Source organism: Cercospora beticola, chromosome 9 (assembly GCF_033473495.1).
Source record: "Cercospora beticola chromosome 9, complete sequence".
NCBI lineage: Eukaryota > Fungi > Ascomycota > Dothideomycetes > Mycosphaerellales > Mycosphaerellaceae > Cercospora > Cercospora beticola.
Genome location: NC_088943.1, coordinates 963088 through 983325, shown reverse-complemented (window position 1 = coordinate 983325; position 20238 = coordinate 963088). Strand labels below are relative to the sequence as shown.

At 52.1% G+C, this 20238-nt stretch overlaps 11 protein-coding genes across 11 annotated transcripts; 2 read left to right on the top strand and 9 right to left on the bottom strand.

Annotated features, from left to right (window-relative positions):
- Positions 1-115: 115 nt before the first annotated feature.
- On the bottom strand, positions 116-3238 carry RHO25_012618 (uncharacterized protein; the record flags this gene model as incomplete). Its single annotated transcript, XM_023603917.2, has 3 exons — positions 116-535; positions 589-3062; positions 3121-3238. 3 exons carry the CDS (start codon positions 3236-3238, stop codon positions 116-118), a joined length of 3012 nt encoding a protein of 1003 aa, XP_023450178.1.
- A 776-nt stretch (positions 3239-4014) lies between these two features.
- Positions 4015-4629, bottom strand: RHO25_012617 (uncharacterized protein; the record flags this gene model as incomplete). Its single annotated transcript, XM_023603916.1, has 2 exons — positions 4015-4281; positions 4345-4629. The coding sequence occupies 2 exons, from the start codon at positions 4627-4629 to the stop codon at positions 4015-4017; spliced, it is 552 nt and encodes a 183-aa protein (XP_023450177.1).
- A 1385-nt stretch (positions 4630-6014) lies between these two features.
- RHO25_012616 (uncharacterized protein) lies at positions 6015-6713 on the bottom strand (the record flags this gene model as incomplete). Its single annotated transcript, XM_023603915.2, has 3 exons — positions 6015-6296; positions 6368-6577; positions 6642-6713. The coding sequence occupies 3 exons, from the start codon at positions 6711-6713 to the stop codon at positions 6015-6017; spliced, it is 564 nt and encodes a 187-aa protein (XP_023450176.2).
- Positions 6714-8428: 1715 nt separating this feature from the next.
- On the bottom strand, positions 8429-9157 carry RHO25_012615 (uncharacterized protein; the record flags this gene model as incomplete). Its single annotated transcript, XM_023603914.1, has 1 exon — positions 8429-9157. One exon carries the CDS (start codon positions 9155-9157, stop codon positions 8429-8431), a length of 729 nt encoding a protein of 242 aa, XP_023450175.1.
- A 662-nt stretch (positions 9158-9819) lies between these two features.
- RHO25_012614 (uncharacterized protein) lies at positions 9820-10835 on the bottom strand (the record flags this gene model as incomplete). The annotated part of the gene is made up of 2 exons (XM_023603913.2): positions 9820-10205; positions 10253-10835. 2 exons carry the CDS (start codon positions 10833-10835, stop codon positions 9820-9822), a joined length of 969 nt encoding a protein of 322 aa, XP_023450557.1.
- A 219-nt stretch (positions 10836-11054) lies between these two features.
- Positions 11055-12110, top strand: RHO25_012613 (uncharacterized protein; the record flags this gene model as incomplete). The annotated part of the gene is made up of 2 exons (XM_023603912.2): positions 11055-11798; positions 11856-12110. 2 exons carry the CDS (start codon positions 11055-11057, stop codon positions 12108-12110), a joined length of 999 nt encoding a protein of 332 aa, XP_023450505.1.
- A 159-nt stretch (positions 12111-12269) lies between these two features.
- RHO25_012612 (uncharacterized protein) lies at positions 12270-13034 on the bottom strand (the record flags this gene model as incomplete). The annotated part of the gene is made up of 1 exon (XM_023603911.1): positions 12270-13034. The coding sequence occupies one exon, from the start codon at positions 13032-13034 to the stop codon at positions 12270-12272; it is 765 nt and encodes a 254-aa protein (XP_023450508.1).
- A 438-nt stretch (positions 13035-13472) lies between these two features.
- On the bottom strand, positions 13473-15326 carry RHO25_012611 (uncharacterized protein; the record flags this gene model as incomplete). The annotated part of the gene is made up of 2 exons (XM_023603910.2): positions 13473-14398; positions 14459-15326. 2 exons carry the CDS (start codon positions 15324-15326, stop codon positions 13473-13475), a joined length of 1794 nt encoding a protein of 597 aa, XP_023450510.1.
- A 562-nt stretch (positions 15327-15888) lies between these two features.
- On the top strand, positions 15889-17038 carry RHO25_012610 (uncharacterized protein; the record flags this gene model as incomplete). The annotated part of the gene is made up of 2 exons (XM_023603909.2): positions 15889-16122; positions 16178-17038. 2 exons carry the CDS (start codon positions 15889-15891, stop codon positions 17036-17038), a joined length of 1095 nt encoding a protein of 364 aa, XP_023450558.1.
- A 12-nt stretch (positions 17039-17050) lies between these two features.
- RHO25_012609 (uncharacterized protein) lies at positions 17051-17632 on the bottom strand (the record flags this gene model as incomplete). Its single annotated transcript, XM_065603570.1, has 1 exon — positions 17051-17632. One exon carries the CDS (start codon positions 17630-17632, stop codon positions 17051-17053), a length of 582 nt encoding a protein of 193 aa, XP_065459642.1.
- A 1132-nt stretch (positions 17633-18764) lies between these two features.
- On the bottom strand, positions 18765-19511 carry RHO25_012608 (uncharacterized protein; the record flags this gene model as incomplete). The annotated part of the gene is made up of 2 exons (XM_023603908.1): positions 18765-19379; positions 19428-19511. 2 exons carry the CDS (start codon positions 19509-19511, stop codon positions 18765-18767), a joined length of 699 nt encoding a protein of 232 aa, XP_023450559.1.
- Between the last annotated feature and the right edge of the window lie 727 nt (positions 19512-20238).

Below are 20238 nucleotides of genomic sequence, written 5' to 3'. Positions count from 1 at the left end.
ACTTTCCAAGCGAGAGCTCTGCTAATTTCTCTACAAGTCTCTATTCTATGAAAATTTCTAAAAGGATCGGTTCCTATGATCCAGAAAATCTCTCTTCGATATCACACACGAAGCTCTAATCCACTTTCTTGCTCCGCGCAATCCGGTTCGGCGCATCCGCCTTCTCCATGAAGAAGGCCCTCTCAAGCGCCTTCAACACCTCATCAATGATGATGATCGGCGCACTCCACGCCAATACAATCTTCCACTCGGGCCATCCAAGCGGCACGATGCCGAAGATGCCTTGTAGGATGGGAGTGTATAAGAGCGCAAAGTGGAGGACCATGGAGAGCGTGATGGCGTAGATGAGGATCATGTTCTTCCATACAGGAAGTGTGAGGAGAGATTCCGAGGAAGACAAAGCATTCATGGCGTTGAGCATCTCGATGACGACGAGGATCGAAAGGGAAATGGTCGAAGCTGTCTTGGCGGAGGAATCTGAGAACATGCTGCAGCCGATCTGGGGGAAGGCGCTGGAGCAGCGGTGGAAGTGGGTCTACAATCATGTCAGTATGCTTTGTGGTAGTGAAGATTGAAGGATGAACTCACCAGTTGGTAGAAGGAGATTTGAGGCCCTCCCTCGAAGAACATGAACCACCACGCGTAACCTCCAACAGTGGCCAGACCGACGTAAGTTCCAATGACCATGTACCGGAAGAAGAGCCAGCCGCCAACAAGAGCCTCGTCTCGCTTTCGTGGAGGTCGCTTCATCACATCATGGTCCTTCGGGTTGAAGCTGAGTGCCGTAGCGGGAAGTCCATCAGTGACCAAGTTGACCCAAAGAAGTTGTACTGGGATAAGTGCCTCGGGCATGCCAAGTGCTGCTGTCAGGAAAATCGACACGACCTCACCAATGTTCGATGATATCAGGTATCGGATGAATTGCTGGGTGTTGTTGTAGATGCTGCGGCCCTCCTCGACAGCCACCTCGATAGTTGCAAAGTTGTCATCGGCAAGGACCATGTCGGCGGCGAGCTTGGCGACGTCGGTACCAGATCCCATAGCGACACCAATGTCACTCTTCTTCAAGGCAGGCGCATCATTGACACCGTCACCAGTCATGGCGACGACCTGGTTGTCAGACTGCAGAAGATCGACAAGCTTAGACTTGTGTCCAGGCTCAACACGGGAGAAGAGAGAAGCGTTTCGAGCAGCCTTGAGTTGATCGGCATCGCTGAGTTGATCGAATTGACGCCCGGTAAAGCTCTTGCCAGTGAGATCCTCGGTAGGGCCAAATACGCCAATTTGTCTGCAAATCGTCTCGGCAGTGTTCTGGTTGTCACCTGTAATGACGACGACACGAATGCCTGCGGATCGACACTTGGCAATGCTGTCTGCCACCTCCGGTCGTGGTGGATCCAACATACCGACAAGACCAAGGAAGGTCATGCCTTGTTCGAGCTGCGCGTAGTCCTTCGGTGTCTTGGCAGTCTCAGTGAGTGGGTTGGAGATGTTGTTGACACTGGCGAAGGCGATGACACGGAGACCTTTGTTGGCGAGATCCAGGACTTCCTTCTGTAGCAATGACGCGTGCTTAGCACTGAGCTGAACCTGCTTGCCATCGGCTCCGACTATTGTCTGTGTGCAGCGCTCGATGATGGATTCTGGTGCGCCTTTCACAAGCAGACGTCGCACGCTGCCGCCATTGACAAGAACGGACATGCTCTTGCGGTCTCGAGAGAATTCGTATGTCCTCAGCTTCTGCGAGTGCGTGGCGTAATACTTGCTCGCAAAGTTGGTCTTCTGCTCAGGCTGCAGGCTTCTCTTTTGGGAGTTGTGCGATGCTTCAGGAGTTCCGACCTTCTCGACCAAAGTTCTCAGTGCGCCTTCGGTGGGCTCGCCAACATTTACGTAGTTGCCAGTCTTGCTGTCATAGGCCAGTTCTGCATCGTTGCAAATGGAGGCACACTCGGTGATCTGTGCGATGGTCTTCGATGTGGCAGCTGGTGCTTCAATGACCTTCTCGCCTCGCTTGACAACGCCTTCTGGAGCAAAGCTACTTCCTTCAACGTCGAGCTCTTCCAGTCCAGATTGTCCTTCATTGATGTACACGATTCTGTTTACGCTCATTTGGTTCGTTGTTAAAGTACCGGTCTTGTCCGAGCAAATAACACTGCAGCTGCCGAGAGTCTCCACAGATGGCAGGCTGCGCACGATCGCATTCTTCTTAGCCATTGTCCGTGTTCCCAATGCAAGACAGGTGGTGATGACGACGGCAAGGCCCTCCGGAATGGCAGCAACACCGAGCGACACGGCAATCTTGAGGTAGTAAATGGCTCCCTTGGTCCAGGATCCGCCGAAAGAATCGTCGTTGAAGTGACGAATGTTGATCAACCAAACCAGGATACAGATGCCAGAAATGACCTTTGCCAGGGTGTCGCCGAAGTCGTTGAGCTTCTCCTTGAGAGGTGTAGGTTGGGAGATCTGCGAAGTGATGCTCTCGTGGATGTTTCCCATCGCGGTACTCGTTCCAGTGAGGACGACAATGGCATGAGCATGACCTGTCACGACCGTAGTTCCCGAGAACAGCATGTTGATCTGATCCTGCTTGACAGCTTGTGTATCCTTGATCGCCGCAACATCCTTGCCCACACTCTCGCTCTCTCCAGTCAAGATACTCTGATCCACGCGGAACGAATTGCTGTTGATGCTGAGGAGCCTGCAATCCGCTGGGACTTGGTTTCCAACAGCAACATCCACAATATCACCTGGGACCAAATCCTCTGCCTTGACTGTCTGAATCTTGCCATCACGAATAACCTTGGCCGTGTTCGCGGTGTACTCCTGCAATGCTGCAATCGCCTTTTCTGCCGAGCTCTCTTGACTAACTCCGACGACTGCGTTCAATATCAGGATGGTGAGGATGACTGCCGGATCTACGAATGCAGTCCATCCCTCTTCCTCCTCGAAAAGTGCGAGAACGAACGATACGGCGGCGGAGCCCAACAGGATGATGACTAGCTGGTCCTTGAACTGCTCGAGGATGAGTTCCCATATCGGCGTGGGAGGGTCTTCTGGTATGGCTGTTGATGGATGGTCAGTGCTGCTGTCGTCGCTGGTGCATGATGTCGTTATGCGTACCATTCTTTCCATACTTCTTCCTCGCACCTTCAACAGCGCTCGATGAGTAGCCCGATTGCTCAGTGACATTGAAGTGCTTGAGCACATCTTGCGGCGAGCGCACGAACGCGTTCTCCATGGCTAGCGCCGATGGGTCTGCGGTGGTGACGATGATGGTGGGGATGCGATTCAGGACACGTTGCGCCTCGTTTGGTGGAGGATGGCGCTGGAGTCTCACACGTGCACGCGGTGGTCTGGACGAGTACTCGGAGGATGCCAGATGTTTCTACGGCAGAGCGGCCAAGAGGCCACCTATCGAAGCAAAAACCTACGTTTGCCGACCGCGCAGACCCCACGATCGCCTGGTGCATGATGCAGGTCCTGCAGCTGCGGCCATGTCTGACCGGCACCAGCACGCATGCGGCCTGAGCTTGGCATTGAGCTTCCTTCCGCTTCCGGCACTCTTCGTCTTCCTCTCTCCCGCACGCCAATTCCCTTCGTCAGACCGCTTCGTAGAGCATCCAATATCCTTCACTTCCATGATGAAGCTGTACGACTCACTCCATGACTCACAGCAGTCGCCGAACGGAAGATTGAGCAAGTGGAGCGAAGCGAGCAGGGAAAGACCGCAGCACTGAGAGCGATGCGCTAAACGTTGAGTGAAAGTTTTGGCTTCTGGCTGTCTCTGCGTTCTGAAGGCTCTGAGCTATTCCCCCTGCCGACACTGATTGGCATAGTGTCCGAGATGATACGCGGAGACGAATGAAACAGACCAGGAGAACCATCTACAGTCGCCACGAAACGCACCAATTTTCAGCCTGCCGTACGCCTCCAATGTTGAGAAGATGCTTGCCTCCTCGGACAATAACAGAGCAGTCTCCAAATTGCTTCAAGCACCTGTGGCAACCAATAGCCTCACCACTCAAGCAATGGCCGATGGACCTCCACGGAGAAGTTCCAGCAGCCCGTTGGTGTGAGTATGGTTGCACCTGCTTGATGTTCCTTTTTCTGACTACACGGTCCCTGATGCTTGTCCGTCGAACGTGAATTGAACGGATACTCGAAAGCTGCGATACACTCATGCCACGTCGGCGTCTTCTCTATTGGATCGTCGCACTCTTTCTTGGCTGAGACGAAGAAGCAGCGCTTGGAGTTACACAGGCTGTCAGCGGCACCGAAGACCTAGATTCTTCAGCATGAGCTACTGAAGTGAGGGTCAAGTGAGCATCAAGTGAACCAACGTACCTCACCTGGCTTGAACTCGATTTTGCTGTCTTCAAGGTAGTGGCAGAAGATGTCCATGCTGTGCCAGTAGTCGTCGTAAGGCCCCGATAACGTGTGTGGGGACGGAGAGACACATTCGATCTTGTATTTGTCGTTGGCATTGGGCTGCGGCAAAATGGGAATCGGAGCGTTAGGACCAGGAATGGCAACGTTGACCAAGGTGGAGGTGTTGGAATAAGAAATTGCGGCAGCAGCGGCAGTCGACGCCCCGAGCAGAATCGTAATAAGCACGTCGATCAACTTCATGATGTGTCGTGTTGTGTCTGGTTGTGCTAATGTTTTGTGGTAGTGGGATAGAAGAGAGAAACGTGAACGAAGGTGGCAATGCCATCGCAGTTGGGAGTCATGAGTCCCCCCTTTTTCACATGGATGCATGTGAACTCGGACTTGCCATTCAGTCAACGGGAAGTCGCTCGTGAAAATCAGAACTTGAAATAACGACTGATCTGCGAAGCCGGCTGCGGAGATGGCAAGAGTCCTGCGGAGAAGAGTGCATAGTCGCTCGTGATCGACAGCAACCTGGGAATTCCAAAATCGGAAATATGCACAGTTTTCGATCTCTCTGGCGAACTTGGATCCGCAGTCTTTTCGGTGTCTCGAGACGGAGTGCCTGAGCTACGCTACAGAAGGCGGAGACAAGACTGAAAATGCAACTGAGATCGGTCTAAGTTAGATTGACATTCACTCTGAGATCAGAAAAGTTGCTATCCGCTCAGAAAGAAGCCGCTTATGAACGCCACTACTAGGAACCCCGAAGAGTTGCATCAGCAAACTGGAAAATTCAGAAACATGCCACTTTGCCATCTCACTCGCGAACTTGAATCCGCAGCTTTCTCGATATGTCGAGACGAAGCGCCTGGGCTATGCTACGAAACGCGGAGACAAGACCAAAATGCAGGCGAAATCGCACAAGGTTGCCATTGACTCAGAGAGACGTTGCTCGCGAGAGCCAATATTGGTAACTCCGACTGATTGCAACTGCAAGTCGGAAGTTTCTTTGTTGAGATCGCAACTGGGCAGGCGTACGAGTATGGAAGCATCTTGCAGAGAGAACGAGCCAACGGGCGAGCCGCGGACAGACTCGACAGAGGGACAAGCGTCGGAACTGCGGATACCATGGCGTGCAGCCATTATGGACAAGGCCACCGAGACTCTTGCGCGTGTCAAGCTGCCAAATCTCTCCACCGAGTCAACAGTGGTAAACCCGACCAGTTACAACTACAAACCGGAAATCCAGAGACAGAACCGAAAATGCATATAGTATCAGACCAGGTTCCTGTTCGCTCAGGAGGAAGTTGTTCGTAAAGGCCAACACTGGCGACCCCGATTGAACGCAACAGCAAGACGGATTTTCGGAGACATGCACATTTTGCGATATCTCTGGCGAACTTTGAGTCCGCAACCACGGCGCTTGTCGACACGGAGCGCCTGAGCAACGCTGCATGAGGCGGAGACAGCGAGGATCGATAGGGTATTGAAGTTCACCGGGCAGTGTGAAAGACTCAAGAAACCATTGACTCTCAACGATGCACAAAGCTCAAATATTGAAGATATCTCAATCTGTGGCCTCGCAAACCTCTCGACAATCAGAGTCACCACCGCTCCAGCCACATATGGCCATTTCGACAATCTCACCAATCAGAATCACTGAACGTCTCTGGCATTGGCTTGTGAACTTCGGCGGAGAACTTCCAGCATCCCGTTGGCTCAATCGTGCTTGCGCCCCTCATTGCTAGACCGCTTTTCTCAATGCATTTGCCCACGTGGTACTCACTGCCAGTCTGGTACGGATACTGCATGCTGAGCATGCATTGTTTCCACTCCACAGTCGCCTTGGGCTTTTTGCACAGGTACTGAGCTGAAGCGAACATGCAGCGGACCGGGTTGCATAGGCTGTCAGCGGCGCCGAAGACCTGGCGTCAATCGTGTTAGTGAAAGTGAAAGATCACATTTAAGTGAATGTTCAAACTAAAAGTTATTGTACCTGGCCCTGATCGAATTCAATTCCCTCATCGGGATCGGAAAGGTAGCGACAGAAAATGTCCAGTGTGTGCCAGTAGTCTTCATATCCCATCCACATAGTGTCCTTGCTCGGCTCGATGCATGTGATGTCGTAATGCAGCGCAGGATCAGGGTGTGGGTGCGGCGGTGCAGGGAGATTGATGTTGACCAAGATGGAAGTGTTGGCAGAGAACTGTCGCACAATATCAGTAACTTGAAATGGAGGTGGGTACCTGGGGCGTTTTGCATGAACTTACACTCGAGATTGCGGCGGCAGCGGCGGTGGAAGCAGTAAGGAGTACTGCGATGAGGAGGTTGACCTTCATCATGGGTCTTTGCTTTGGTGGTGTTGGTGTGTTGGTGGCAGTGGAACAGAAGAGAGAATTTCGGATGAAGGGAGTTGTGGTAGTCATGACTTCCTTCCTCACTTCTTCACATGGATGCATGTGCAAGACTAATGCATGTGAAGTCGATCCTGCCATTCACTCGGGATGAAGTCGCTTGTGACTGCCAATATCAGAAATCGCCGCTGTCTCTCCAAATCAAATCGGGCTTTCCAGGGGCTATGCATGGAGAAATTACGAGAAGTACTTCCGCCCAGAAATTGAGATACTATCAAATTGACTAATCTCTCCGGGTCCAAAGACGTTACACAGGTGCTGAACCAGAGAATACTCAAGAATTTATTCCTGTCCAATTTCAGAGACACGAGAATCGGGTATCCATATCTCTGGATCGATCGATGCATCGCAGCTGCTATGTAAAAAGACGAGCGCGGGAAGCAACCCAGCTCGTCAAGCAGAGAAGGACTGACTACTGTTAAATTGCAAGTCCGTCGGGACAGTGCAAATTGATGGACCAAGACGGCTCTCCCTTACTTGTAGGAGACGCATGATGCATGATAACCTCACGTCCTACACCGACTGCTGGACCCAGAGTACAAAATTCCAGCGGCGACGCCTTCGCGTCGCATACATGAGCTCACTAAGGCCCTGTATCAGTACTAATAAGCTCGCCTGTCCAGTTGGAGTTCATATTGACGCTTTGTTCACATTAGACGAGCAGGTGGAGCTCTGGTTTCGCTGATTGGAGCCCCTTGGGGCGTCATGAGTCTCATGGTAGGGAAGGAAAGCTGCTGTGTAAGACTGATTATGGAGTTGCGAAACAAGACAAGTCAACCTTTGGGCGGTGGTAGCTCTGATGATAGCAAGTTGGCTATGTCTGATTTGTTGCTTGACTAGTAGCATAGCTTTGCGTGCCAATTCAGGAGCAGCAGCCTGTACCGGGGAGCAGATACAATGAGTCGTGCCTCCGTAGCATTCCACTACGCATTCATGTCTCTGGGCACACGACCATACTATAACAGACTGCTTCTTCCAAACTGATGGCTCGCAAGCAATTTGGAATTTGGGAAAGAAAGAGAATGCCACCGGATTCGGTCGATTTGTATGTTCTTCCCAGCACGTACCTAGTCGCCAGTGCCATCTACATCGGTTATACAAGGCAGCGTTGCTGATAGCCTGCCTGAAGAAGCAACGCATCCATTGTTTGTTTCCTCTTATCCATCAAGTATAGCATCGACAGACTTTGTATGATTGTTCCCTTAATTGTTACTTACCAATACAGAAGCGACGCCCGAGCGAGATACAACGACAAGGAGCAATTCTTCTCCTGAACAGCGGTTAGAAGTTATCGAACAAGTTTCATCTATCTAGACTGTACGTTTTGGTCTGCGATTGCCAAGGAGGTAGCATCAATTTGGCAATTATGCCGGAAAAAGCTGTGCCTAGTGGAACCTGTCTTAGGCGTGAACAAAATACCACTGATATTCTCTGAACGTACCATCATGCCCTGTCGTCCGTCGCTTATCGGTTTAGCAGCGCGAAGGCTGCCGCGAATCCAGAAAAGGAGATAGGATCATGTGCAAACAAGACAATTCATGTGCATTTCATCAAGCATTTGTGATTGATCTTATGGTATCTGCTAGTATCACAAGGCATTAATGTCTATCGCTTGCCTATGACCGCATCTGCTTATCGATCCTTCAATCAGAGCTGTCACCGCCCTCCTCACCCTCGTCACTCTCTTCGTCGTCGTCGCCACCACCACCAGCAGCAGGCCCAGCAGCAACACCCCACCCGGCGTTCCCCTCCGTGCCGTCTGGTCCACCTCCATCCATAGCCTCGACCAAATTCTCGAAGACCAGCACATTCACCTCGTCAAAGTACCCCGTGCCGGTGTAGATCACACTGGTCGTACCCTTTGGAATCGTGTTCCAGGTGTAAGGCGTCGGCGGAATGGTGACGTTTGGCTGAGGCACCGTCTGATAGGCCTGGATGACCCCGACGATGCCCAAAACCAAGTCGACCACAAACTCGGTCGCTTCACCCTTCGACTCGCGCCGCTCCAAGAAGGCCTGAGCGGCGCTGACAATGTCGAGCGTCTGGCTGTAGTACTGGCCGACGAAGAATTGGAAGATCTTCTTAGCCGCAGCGTCGACATCGTTCTTGGAACCCACCTCGATAGGCGCGTTGTGGTGGCAGAACTTGCGGAGAGGCTTGCAGGTCTCGCAGCGCTTGACCTTGGCCTTCTTGGTGCTCGCGCTATCGACGGGAGCGTCCTCGTGATAGTGCTTGTAGACGGCGGCGGCTTTCTCTGCAATGGCTTCAGAGAGGGTCTTTGAAGCAGCGAGGGCGGCAGCGTTGGCCGGCATGTGGCCGCTCAAGCTGAACTTTGGGTTCACGGCAGGGGCGATGGCGAATGTGGAGGCCATTGTGTTGTATGTGGAACTCGAGTTGGATAGTGCTGTGTGTGTTGAACTATATAGTCGCGATGACATGTCAATAAACGCTCGTCGACTAAGCAATAGATAAATGGCGACAGTGTTTGCTTACCTGGTTGTGTGTTGATGGAGCTTTGTGTATGTTGCTTTGTGTTGTTGTGTTGACAAGCAATAATCGATTTAACGGTGCGTTCAAGTACTTGTCGCCGATGGTTCGAGTGGATGTCAGGAGAGAAAGTTTGCAGCAGAAAGAGAGAATTTATAGTGCGAACGAGGCTGCTGGGTGAATGGGAGTAAGTTTTCTGTGGGTCCAGCAACCCACAAATGTTTGTATTCACTCACCGCAGCGGAAGGGACTCGATTGGCCAGCGGCCCACAGAATGGTGAATGGGAGGGTAGATCAGCTGCAGTAGTCTCCACCCTCGGATAGCAGAGGCCGAGATTTGCACATGCAATGTTCGATGATAGCTATTGTGCCTCCGAGCTTGTGCATGGCTACCTGTGCTCATGGAACTAGCTTATGTGCGGTGTGCGCTTGCATCGGTCATTCAGAGACAATAAGCCGCACGGGTCAGCTACATGTGGGCTAGGGAAAGAGGCATCTCTGCCCGTCTGCATTGTTTCCCTACTCGGTATGTTTGTCTTGAGCATTGTTATCCATGCATCACGATAGCAACATGCAGAAATCCGTCTGTGTAAGCTCCAGCCTTGCCAAGGTCGTCCAACCTGGCAGCAAGAGGTACAGCGGCTCCATGCAACACGGGCCGAGCGTAGATAGGACTCCTTCTACTTGGAAAGATTGTAGGTAGCACAGTGTTCAGCGCAGTGCCGAGCGTCTGTGGCTGCTTCGAGGCCTGTTGTATGGGAACAAGGGCTTGCACCACTCTCAGATGACCAGGTGCGACTTCTTCCTCTATGGTCTCGGTGGCTTCTCTGTTGCCGGACGTGGGCAGATAGATTTTCATCGGCACGTGTCGTATTGTAAGCCCCGGGGGATTTAAAAGCTTGGCATTGACTGTGTTGAAAAGTGGTCTGTCGTCTGCTGAGAATTAGCGAGAGTTCACCGGCGAATGACAATACACTTACGATTCTGCACAGATAGCCAAAGATTGTCCGAATCTTCTTTGCTCATTGACATGACCGTCCTAGCTGTCCCATTTCTGACATAATCTGCTTCCTTCACTGCGTTGATGTAGGTATCCTGCATCGTTCGACCTTCTGCATCGAGTTGGATGAGCTGATCGGCTGGGAAGTCTGAGTAGTGTATCACTAGCTGCCAAGGTATGGTCGAAGATGCCGAAGGCTTGCTACTGAACAGTTGGGACTCTTCAGCATCGGGCAGGCCTGGTGGATCCAGATCAAGCGGCTCAGCACCAGAAAAGAGATCGTAAAGTAGTCCTAAAGGATAGTGCCATTTCATCGGCACATTTTCGAAGGAGATCCAGGCGTCATGGGCCGGAACTTCAGGGTTGATCAAGTTTGGCGCAAAGAAGGCGTGTAATCGAGGCAGGAGAAAGCCTAGGTAAGACAGTCGAGGATATTGCACCAGATACGCCTCAGACTTATCATACGTCCTGCAATCGGATGCTGCCAACCGGATCTCGAGTGCGATGGATCCGCTCCATATCTTGGTCTGTAAGGCGGCTACGGCGTTGGCGGTGTCAGGCATCACCGCAGACTTCTCGACAGTGACAGATGCGGATTCGTTACTTCGACCAGCATCGTGATATTGAGCGAATGCCGAAGAGACGGAATATATCACAAATAGTGGTTGTCAGAGAAGCCAGCTGATGTCCACATGGTCGGCGATCGGGGCTTGGCACTGTTCACATGCGACCATCTTGGAGCTTCATGCATTCACGAACACAACTTCAGCCAGTTGTCAATCATGTCTTCGTCAATACTGCTCACACCGCCGACTGCGAACGATCCTTCGAAGACTCTAGCCGTCTCCGCGCAAGCTAAATCGTTCTTCAGATCGCAATCTTCCTGGTCGCTCCCCTACCCGCTTTCACTCTTCTCGAACTCCGAATCGCAGGAGAAATGGGCCTCGTACGAGAACATCTTCCTTTCTGCGCTGCGCACGGGCGACGATGATGCAGCATATCTGTGTCTCGAGGAACTCACCGACCGCTTCGGCCAGACAAATGAACGCGTGGCAGCTCTCCGCGGGCTTTGGGCTGAAGCTACAGCCAAGACACAGGAGGATCTGGAGAATGTTATGAATCACTACGAAGAGATCCTGAAGGAGGACCCCACAGTATTCACGATTCGCAAGAGAAGGATAGCGTTACTGAAGAGCATGGGGAAGACGGGAGAGGCGGCCGCGGCATTGACCAACCTACTTGATACGAGCCCCACGGACGTTGAGAGTTGGAGTGAGCTGGCGGAGTTATACGTACAGCAGGGACTGTATGATCAGGCAAAGTTCTGCTTGGAAGAGGTTCTATTGCTGGCACCGAATGGATGGAATCTGCACGCACGGATGGGCGAAGTCACAATACTGAGCGCCAACGCACAGCAGGCTGGGAGCGGAGAACAGTTGAAGCAGCTAAGTGAGGCGGTGAGGAGATTCTGCAGGAGTGTTGAATTGTGCGACGACTACCTACGCGGCTACTATGGATTGAAGCTGGTGAGTGCGAAACGTCCGCAGAAGCGAATGACATCAACTTGCTAACAGTAGTCGCAGAGCTCGACCCGATTATTGGATGTCCTATCTACGAGCAAGAAGGGACAGGTAACAAGCTCCGATCCTTCGACGGGGGATCTCGCACCGCCAAGCATAGAAAACGTCAAGAAGTTGAATGAAATGGCGACAGCAAAACTTGCGGAGATTGTACGAAGAAGCACATCTGGCGAGAAGGGATGGGATGGCTACAATGCAGCTGAGATCGCTGCCGCTCGGGAATTATTAGACAAAGACACGCAGAAAATTGCAAGATGAGCGAGCGAGCCAACACGATAGTAAGACACAGACAAGATACCCAATTGGATCGAAAGGATGAAAGCAATTTTCTCAGGCCAGTACACATAACTGTCTTGGTATATCCGCCAATTCAACCCCTTCAACGCCATGACTCTGTCATCCCTCTGTCGATGTCGCCTATGAAATCGCATGCGCAAACACCTTCTGCGCCAGCTCGCTCAGCAATCTCATCTTCTCAGGTTGATCCAACTCCTGGAATACGCTGTAGACCGACTTGCCTCTCTTGTCCCTCACAGCGCCCAATCGGTTTCCTGCCACTGCACCAGCGACCGCACCTGGGAAGTTGCCCACAATGAACCCCATTGCCCCTCCACTGACCCCTCCCACGATACTCCAAAACGTCCCTGTCGGCCTGTTCTCCCCATCTGCCATGCCCTCATCGCGCATCATCTCTTCAAACACAGAGCCGAATTGCTCATTGCTGAATCGATTCGCATCACCTTCTGTCTTGGCCTGCCCGCCGAACATGTTCCCAAACATGCCGAATGGGAAGTTGAACCCCGCTCCTCCAGCATTTCCTCCTGTGCTCGAGCCAGCTTCTGGTCGTGGAACTTCTTCATCGAAATCGAAGCCTCCAGGAGGGTTCTGTGCGTTCGAGCGCGTATTTCTACCACTACCACCACTGCTGCCCCCTCCAAAGCCGTAGAAGTTCGTGCGTGTGGTATCATAGTCTCGTCTTCGAGTCGGGTCGGAGAGAGTGTAGTACGCGTCGTTTATCTGTTGGAACTTCTTCGTGCGGGTTTGGCGTTCTGGCGAGTCCGCTGGCACGCGATCTGGGTGGTGACGGAGGGCTTGCTTCTTGTAGGCATCTCTTATTTGCTGCTGGGTTGCTTTGCTGTCGATTTCGAGAGTGGCGTAGTAATCAACCGGTGGGGCGGACATGGTTGCCGCTGAGAGTGGTCCGAGGGCGGATCGACAGTCTGAGTAATGTAGAGGTTCTGCAGGGAGTTTTCAGGTTGAGGTGTAACTTTGAATGACAGCTCGTGCCTGGCATGTGTTTGGAGCTCCAGTCCATGGTGACTGCTATGACGTAGGTTGTCAGACCCTGGGACTGCTTTCAACTTCAGGTTCAAGTTGTCTCAAGATCTCAGACCACTATCAACACACCGCCGAACATACACTCATTCACTTCTCCTTCATAATCACTAATAGGTCAGCCCGCCTCAGCACTCGACGGCTTCTACCGATGTTCATTCCATTCACCGAGCGAGAGAAAAGCAAGACATGAACAGTCGAAAACATGTAAATCACTAATGTAGGCTTTCATTTAGTGGGCTGCAAATCTTCAAATGATCCAAGAACAGAATAAGCCTGAACCCTTCACAAGCGTGCAATTTGATACAAAGGCACCAGCTTCTCGTTCCGTCTCCACAAGATCCAACGTCTGACAAACCACGGCAACCACACTCGAGACTGATAGCTGGCGTGCTTGGTGGTGGGGACGCCAAAGACATAATCAAGCTGCTCGAGGGAGAGCTGTTTAGTCTCAGGCACGATGAAGAAGATGACAACAAAGGCCAATATGTTTAGGCCCGCATAGAGACCGAACGCCCCCGTGGCGCCAATTTTGTTCAGGAGTGAGGGGAAAGTCAAACTCAGTGCGCTGCTGACCGAGTTGTTGACGCAGATGGTGAATGCCCCACCGATCTCGCGATGTGATAGCGGAAAGGCCTCGCTGAAGTATATTGACGGGATTGGACCAATCCCGACTCCGTAAAAAGCAGCGAAGAGGTAGATGAAGAGGGCGATCAGCGGGATGCGTGCGGAATTGGAGTCGTTAAGGAGGAAACATAATCCGGCAGCGAGCAGGCACCAAGCCATATTGGGGAATGTAGACAGGAGCATGTTGCGTCTCCCAAACGTGTCCATGTTGTACACAGCAGGCAGAGCGAAGATCAGAGTCACTAGTCCAAATCCCCAGGAAGCCAGCAGTGAATTTGTCACCGAGTATCCGGCCTCGGCAAAGACTGTCGATGAGTAGAAGGCCATCACATTGATTCCTGAGAATTGTTGGGATATCACGATCCAAGCAGATGCAGCGGTAGCTCGGCGAAGACGTGGTACTGTGAAAAGTTCCAGAGCGCGGCGAGCCAGCGATGTACCCTCAAAAGCAAGGCGCTCTTGCACAAGTTGAGCATGCGCAAAGTAGAGCTCACGAGCAGCGATCAGCTGTGTGTTCCGGATGCGGCAGAAGGATGCAAAGGCTTTGCGGTATTGATTCTTTTTCAGATACCAACGAGGCGATTCTGTTGAACGATCAGTGGACCTGAAGCCTCGACGGCATCGATAATTTTCGAGAAACTTACCAGGGCAAAGCCAGATCAGGAAGAGCAAAGGCACAGCAGGCACGAAAGCTGCTGCTAGCTGAAATCTCCATGCATTCTTTCCGACATCTTTGAACATCAGATTCACGGAGAAGCCCACGAGAATCCCGAAAGCGACCCAAAGCTGGAAGCTTGTGACCAGTCCACCTCTGATGTTTGTCGGTGCCACTTCAGCAGTGTAGATTGGGATGGTAGAGATCTTGATGCCCATTCCGATACCCATGAACAGGCGGCAGAGCATCAGTTCCCACCAGCTATGAGTGAACGCCTGAGCTAGTACAGGAAAGACAACGAATATGTTGGTCAGGAAGATGGTTCCGCGACGGCCGAGCAGATTGTTAATGGGATCTGCCGCCCATGCGCTTAGCAAGCCAAACATGGTAGGGCTAGCATTGATAGCACCGACGAGCCAACCGTTATGAGCAATGCCGAACTCTTCGGGAAAGCTGAGATTCGCTCCATTTGCGCCTGTGTTATCCCAGCCTTGGATAGCGGAACCCAGAGAGACGATGCCGATACAAAGATACAGAGTCCAGGGCAAATTCCATCGATGCGTCTGTTCCATCCGGAGGTATTTCTTGTCATCTTCAGTAAGCTCCTCGATATCCTCGAATTCTTCCGGTCGTTGGGCAAGAAGCGCTGCTTTGCGAAAAATCTCGGACTCATCCTGGAACTCATATGTCGTGCAGAACAGGTCCGCTTGACGTTGGAGTAGTTCCTTGGTGAGATGGGCGAGAGGGTTCCGAATCGTTGCTTCGATGTTCCGCTGCCAGTCTAATGCATGTTTCGTATCCTCTAGGTGTTCTGCGGATGCTGCATCAATCTTCAAGATATCGATGGTTTTCGACATGGTGTTGGCACAGTAGTGTAATGCTGAAAGGCACGATTGTTGTTGCAAGGCGTGCGATGGAACGCGATCTTGAGACTGAAGCGCTACTCATATACATCGACGGACCTGGTGGTACGATGCGTTGCAACGATGTCGCCGCCTCTTTCGTCCTCGACGTCGACCCGACGAGCCCGATACGACATCACCTGACAAAACATGAATGCCCTGCACAGGATAGCACGGTGGAGCATTTTTGGGGTCACGTTTCGTGGGCCATTTTTGACTCAGGTCCCCTGTCGGCACCCTGCTCGCCCCCAGGAACCCCGCTTTCCCCCTCGTGGCCTGTACAGGCACGGTCTGGGGTTCATGGAACTTCCATTCGAAACGAGGAAGAACATACTTGTTCTAACTTAGACGTCCACGTGTTTGGTTCGGCCACGAGCCTGTGCAGGGTGGTGGGGACGCCTGTACAGGTTCCGTCAGCGACGTGGCAAGACTTTTCGCGGTTGTCTCTGAGGATTCGAAGGTCTTAAGAGCTGCCGGCCCTGCTATTCCAAGGTCTGTACATCAATTGTGCTTCACGATGCCTCACACAACATCGAAGACATGGCTGCAGCAGCTCGAGGAAGAATTGAATGTGGATGTAGATTGGATGGATCCGACATACTCCAAGAATCTGCAGATCACACCGAACGATATGACAAGTAACAATCTCTGGGTCAACCAGCAGATGTCTCACCCAGAGAACAAGACCATGTTCGAAGAGGTGTGCAAAGAGATGAAACCATTGGGCTGGAAGGCCGCGTACACTCGAATCGTGAGTCTTGCCATCTCCGGCAGGTCACGCGATGATGATCGCTGATGTCCGGCAGGCAGTTCAGATGTGTAAGAACAATATCGACAACATCAAAGGCCGTGTGCTTCTCCAAGTTTACCCCAACGAGGCGTACGATACTCAAGCGGTCCTAGACTCTGCCAGAGCTTATGCCAAGGAATTTGCGAGGGCCGGAATCTCGCAGGATCGATACTGCATCAAGATCCCATCCACTGGGCCAGCACTGAACGCATGCCCGATCTTGAAGAAGGAAGGCATTCGAACATTGGGGACTGCCTTGTTCAGTCTGCCGCAGGCGATCGCAGCTAGTCAGGCGGAATGCTTGTACATCAGTCCATACTTCAATGAGGTGAAAGCGCACGACGATCACGCTCTGTGGCCAAATGCAGAAGATCCAGCGCTGCAACACACCATGTCGGCTCGCACGCTGCAGATCTTGGAGACGTACGCTCGACTGTACAAAGAGACTGGCAAAGAGCAGCCATTGCTCAAACAGGCCAGTTTCATCAATGCGAAAGAGGCAATGGCCGCTGGAGAACATGGGTGCCACAGCGCCACCATTTCTCCAGAAGTGTTGAATGAGCTCGCCAGTTTGTCGTACGATGAATCGAAGCAACCAGGCGTGGGCAAGCCAAAGGCGGCACACGCTTATGCTAATTGGAGTACACCGGAACGTCTGCGAGGCGTGTGCAAGAGTGATCCGCTCTCCATCAAAGGACTTCCAAGTTCAGCCAGCACAGAGACGGATTATTTGGCAAACAACGGCGAAGAGTTACAGAGAGCCATCCTTGGCGACCCTGTGACTAAACAGCGTCTGGACGATGCACTCGCGTTGTTCACAGGTGGTTTGATGGAAAGCAAGGCCAAGATTGAGCAAGCCTTCCAGGCGATACCATAGCACAACAGCTTATTACGAACCTCTGTTGCATGTCGCGTCTTGTAGCGCAGAATGTGGATAGAGTGTTACAGCCAGAACAGAATCTTCAGTATGCAAAGCCGATTGTTCCATTCCTTCGTAGAATGTCATGTTGTCGTACATGAGATCCGTAGTTGCCGACGGCTGTACTTGTACCGCGGATGACCGAAATGGCGGTATTGATGGAAGATTGGTCACTGTGTTTGGCAGGTTGATCGCATCGAGTGAACTCAGATCGCCAGGAACCTGCATGTCGCCCATGCTACATAGCGACCGCCACTGATTGACTTCAGCCAGTAAGGCATCTCGCTCTGCGATGACCGTCGCCAGGGCCTCCATCTGCAGTTCATGTTGCCGTATGCTTGCGTTCACCACCACGTGCTTCGAGAGCTGGCTTTGCGGGGAAGTCTCCAGAGCCGGAATGAGGGCAGCGAGCTTCATGAGCGACTCGTTGAAAGCCTCGCGACGTTCCTTTTCCACAATACGATGTTTTGCCCGGTCTTCTTTGGTCCACTTACGCACGCGCTTCGTTCGTCTCTGGCGGTCATGACTGGCTTCTGAAGAGTTGTCGGACATTTCGTTTCAATTGGGCCGTTAGATGTATTGGGACATACAGCTTCTAGTCCAAGATGGAGACCGCAGCGGTGAAGCGGATGATAGATTGTCACCTTCGCGCAAAGGCAAGACTTTCATGCAGTGTACACTGCTATACAGCTGCAACATGCTGTTACGTGCCACCAATTGGTTGAATGAGAGTAGAGTGGAAGGAACTCAGTTGGTTTTAGGCTGTTGGCTGGGCGGGACGGGAGGCTGCTTAGTCATGTGCCGTTCCAATCACACTTGTGTCACCACCTCAGACCTCTCTGCCTCTCCCACCCTCACGTCAGCACGCTTGTGGCACTGGAGTGCCTGTATTGGAGCACTATTGACGAACTTGCTTATAGCAACAGCTCGAATCATGGAGCAATGGACGAATAAAAGAGTCGACACTGGGCCGATTTCCTGACCAACGATGCGAACATCTTGAAGGCGCACAAGTACACGCGGACGGCGACATCGGAATTCGAGGTACTAGTTCTCCAGCAAGGAACGCCGATCGCAGAAGAAGAGAGTAAGAAGACCAGCCTCCTCATGCCAATATTTTACCCGATCTTTCCACATCCGCGGTAAGTCGACCAAGGACCCACACAGCCACTACCGGACCTCATGCCGGCGACGCTCTCGAGCTTGACACTACGAGAAGTACAACAGGCCATCGCGCACACACGTTAACCGCAAGGCGGCGGGACTTGATTAGATTACGTTCGAGGTCTGGCAGAAAGCCTGGCCGGTGGTCGGCAAGACGGTGCTCCGGATATACCAGGTGTCGCTCGACCTACGAAGGCTGCACACGGGCTGCAACATAGCAAAAGTCGTCACATTACGACAGCCACGCGAAAGTCTGATTTCACCAAACCACAAGCCTTCCGACCCATACCCCTCCTGGCGACGATAAGCAAAGGACTCGAGGCGGTCATCGCCTCGCGACTCAGCTACATCGCTGAAGCATACCAGCTTCTCCCGCCGAACCACTTTGGAGGCAGGAGCAGGAGGTCGGCAGAGCAACCGCTGAACGTCGAGGTCGAAAGAATCCACGAAGCATAAAGAAGAGTCGACGAACGCTAAACATTCGTCTACAGTGTCGAAATGTCCTAGCTACTTAGATCTCTCATACTACGAACGCTATGGCCAGGGCTACCGCCGACAACATCATATAGAAGGCCGATGCCGTCTGCTTTCCGCCGCTCGTCAAAACAGTGGCGTTCACAAGAGGATCGGTGACATTGAAACACATTCCAGTTCCCTCCGTCCCGAAGCAAGATATCGCTCCATCGAGACCCTCGAACACTGGTTTCGTTAAAGCTGCAGCGCTTGCCCTAAGATTTTTCGGGAGTTGGCCGACTACGGTGTCGGAGAAGTCTCGAGCGGTTGCATTCAGGGTTTTGAAGACGTCGAGAACTATGGGCGCAAGTTGGACGTCTTCGAAAAACCTTTTCCTACTTGTAAGGCCATTGATAACTTCGAGAGCGACAGTCACCAGAGCGTGGATCGGTCGAATCAGCTTCACGCCCTCATTCAAGGATATGTCGTTGAATGTATCGGCCTGTGCAACACTGGTGTTGATCGCAGCTTGGACCACCTGGCCTTGTGAGTTGACCGCAACGGCTGACACAACGTCGGTAGGATCGATGGCTTCGATATCTTTGACTAAGATTGTCGCTTGGCTTGTGATGTTTTTCACGCCGGCAACAATGTCCCCGACATCTGTTCGCTTCACCAGCGCCTGGTCTCAATGAGTCTACGAACCATTCACGTGGATGAAATTACGCACCTTCTCCAGTTCGAGTTGACAACAGTCATTGTCAAAACTGGCAGCCTCCACGCTAACGAACAACAGAATTTTGGCGGACCTCATATTGCTGCAACGCGTCGAGAAGAGTGTAGAGCAAGAACAATGAATAACGGTTATCGCGCTATGGATTGCTCGAAGTCCCGAGCGCGGCACTCGTCTTTTGCATCGTCTTGCGTCCCGCACAATCATGGTGATACGGCGCAAGCATAGCGTTCAGGCAAACCCAGGGGAGCCATGCTACAGGACGTGAAGGTTTCGGTAAGGATATTAACCTAGTTCTGTGGGAACAGTTTCGGTTATCTCGGAACTAACTCTAGAACTACATCCTGATGTGCTACGTCTACTGTACTGTACGCGACCATGTAAAGTTACTCAGCATTGACTACACGAGCTGCAGGACCACTGTAAGCGACAGTGCAACCAAGAACCGAACTTTATAGTTTTCGCGTTCTTCAGTGACACGACATCCGCTGCTCAATTGGTACTGTACACCGTCGATCCGAATTGCGGCTATACGATACGGCATATTTTCTACTTGCACTGCGCGATGCGGATTGTCCTTATGCGCACTCACTTTCAAATGACATCAACCGAAGTATTCCATACAGTCGCTAATTGCCTTCAATACTACAACCTTGGACAGTAGATCTGCAATCGCTCACGGAGGGACAAGAACATGGGACATTCTAGCACAACTTTGATGAACTGCCGTCGGCATAGCTCTGCACGTTACCTGGTCTGGATCTTTGCCGTTGCGAAGAATGACGAGGAAGATGCGAGTCGCTTGAAC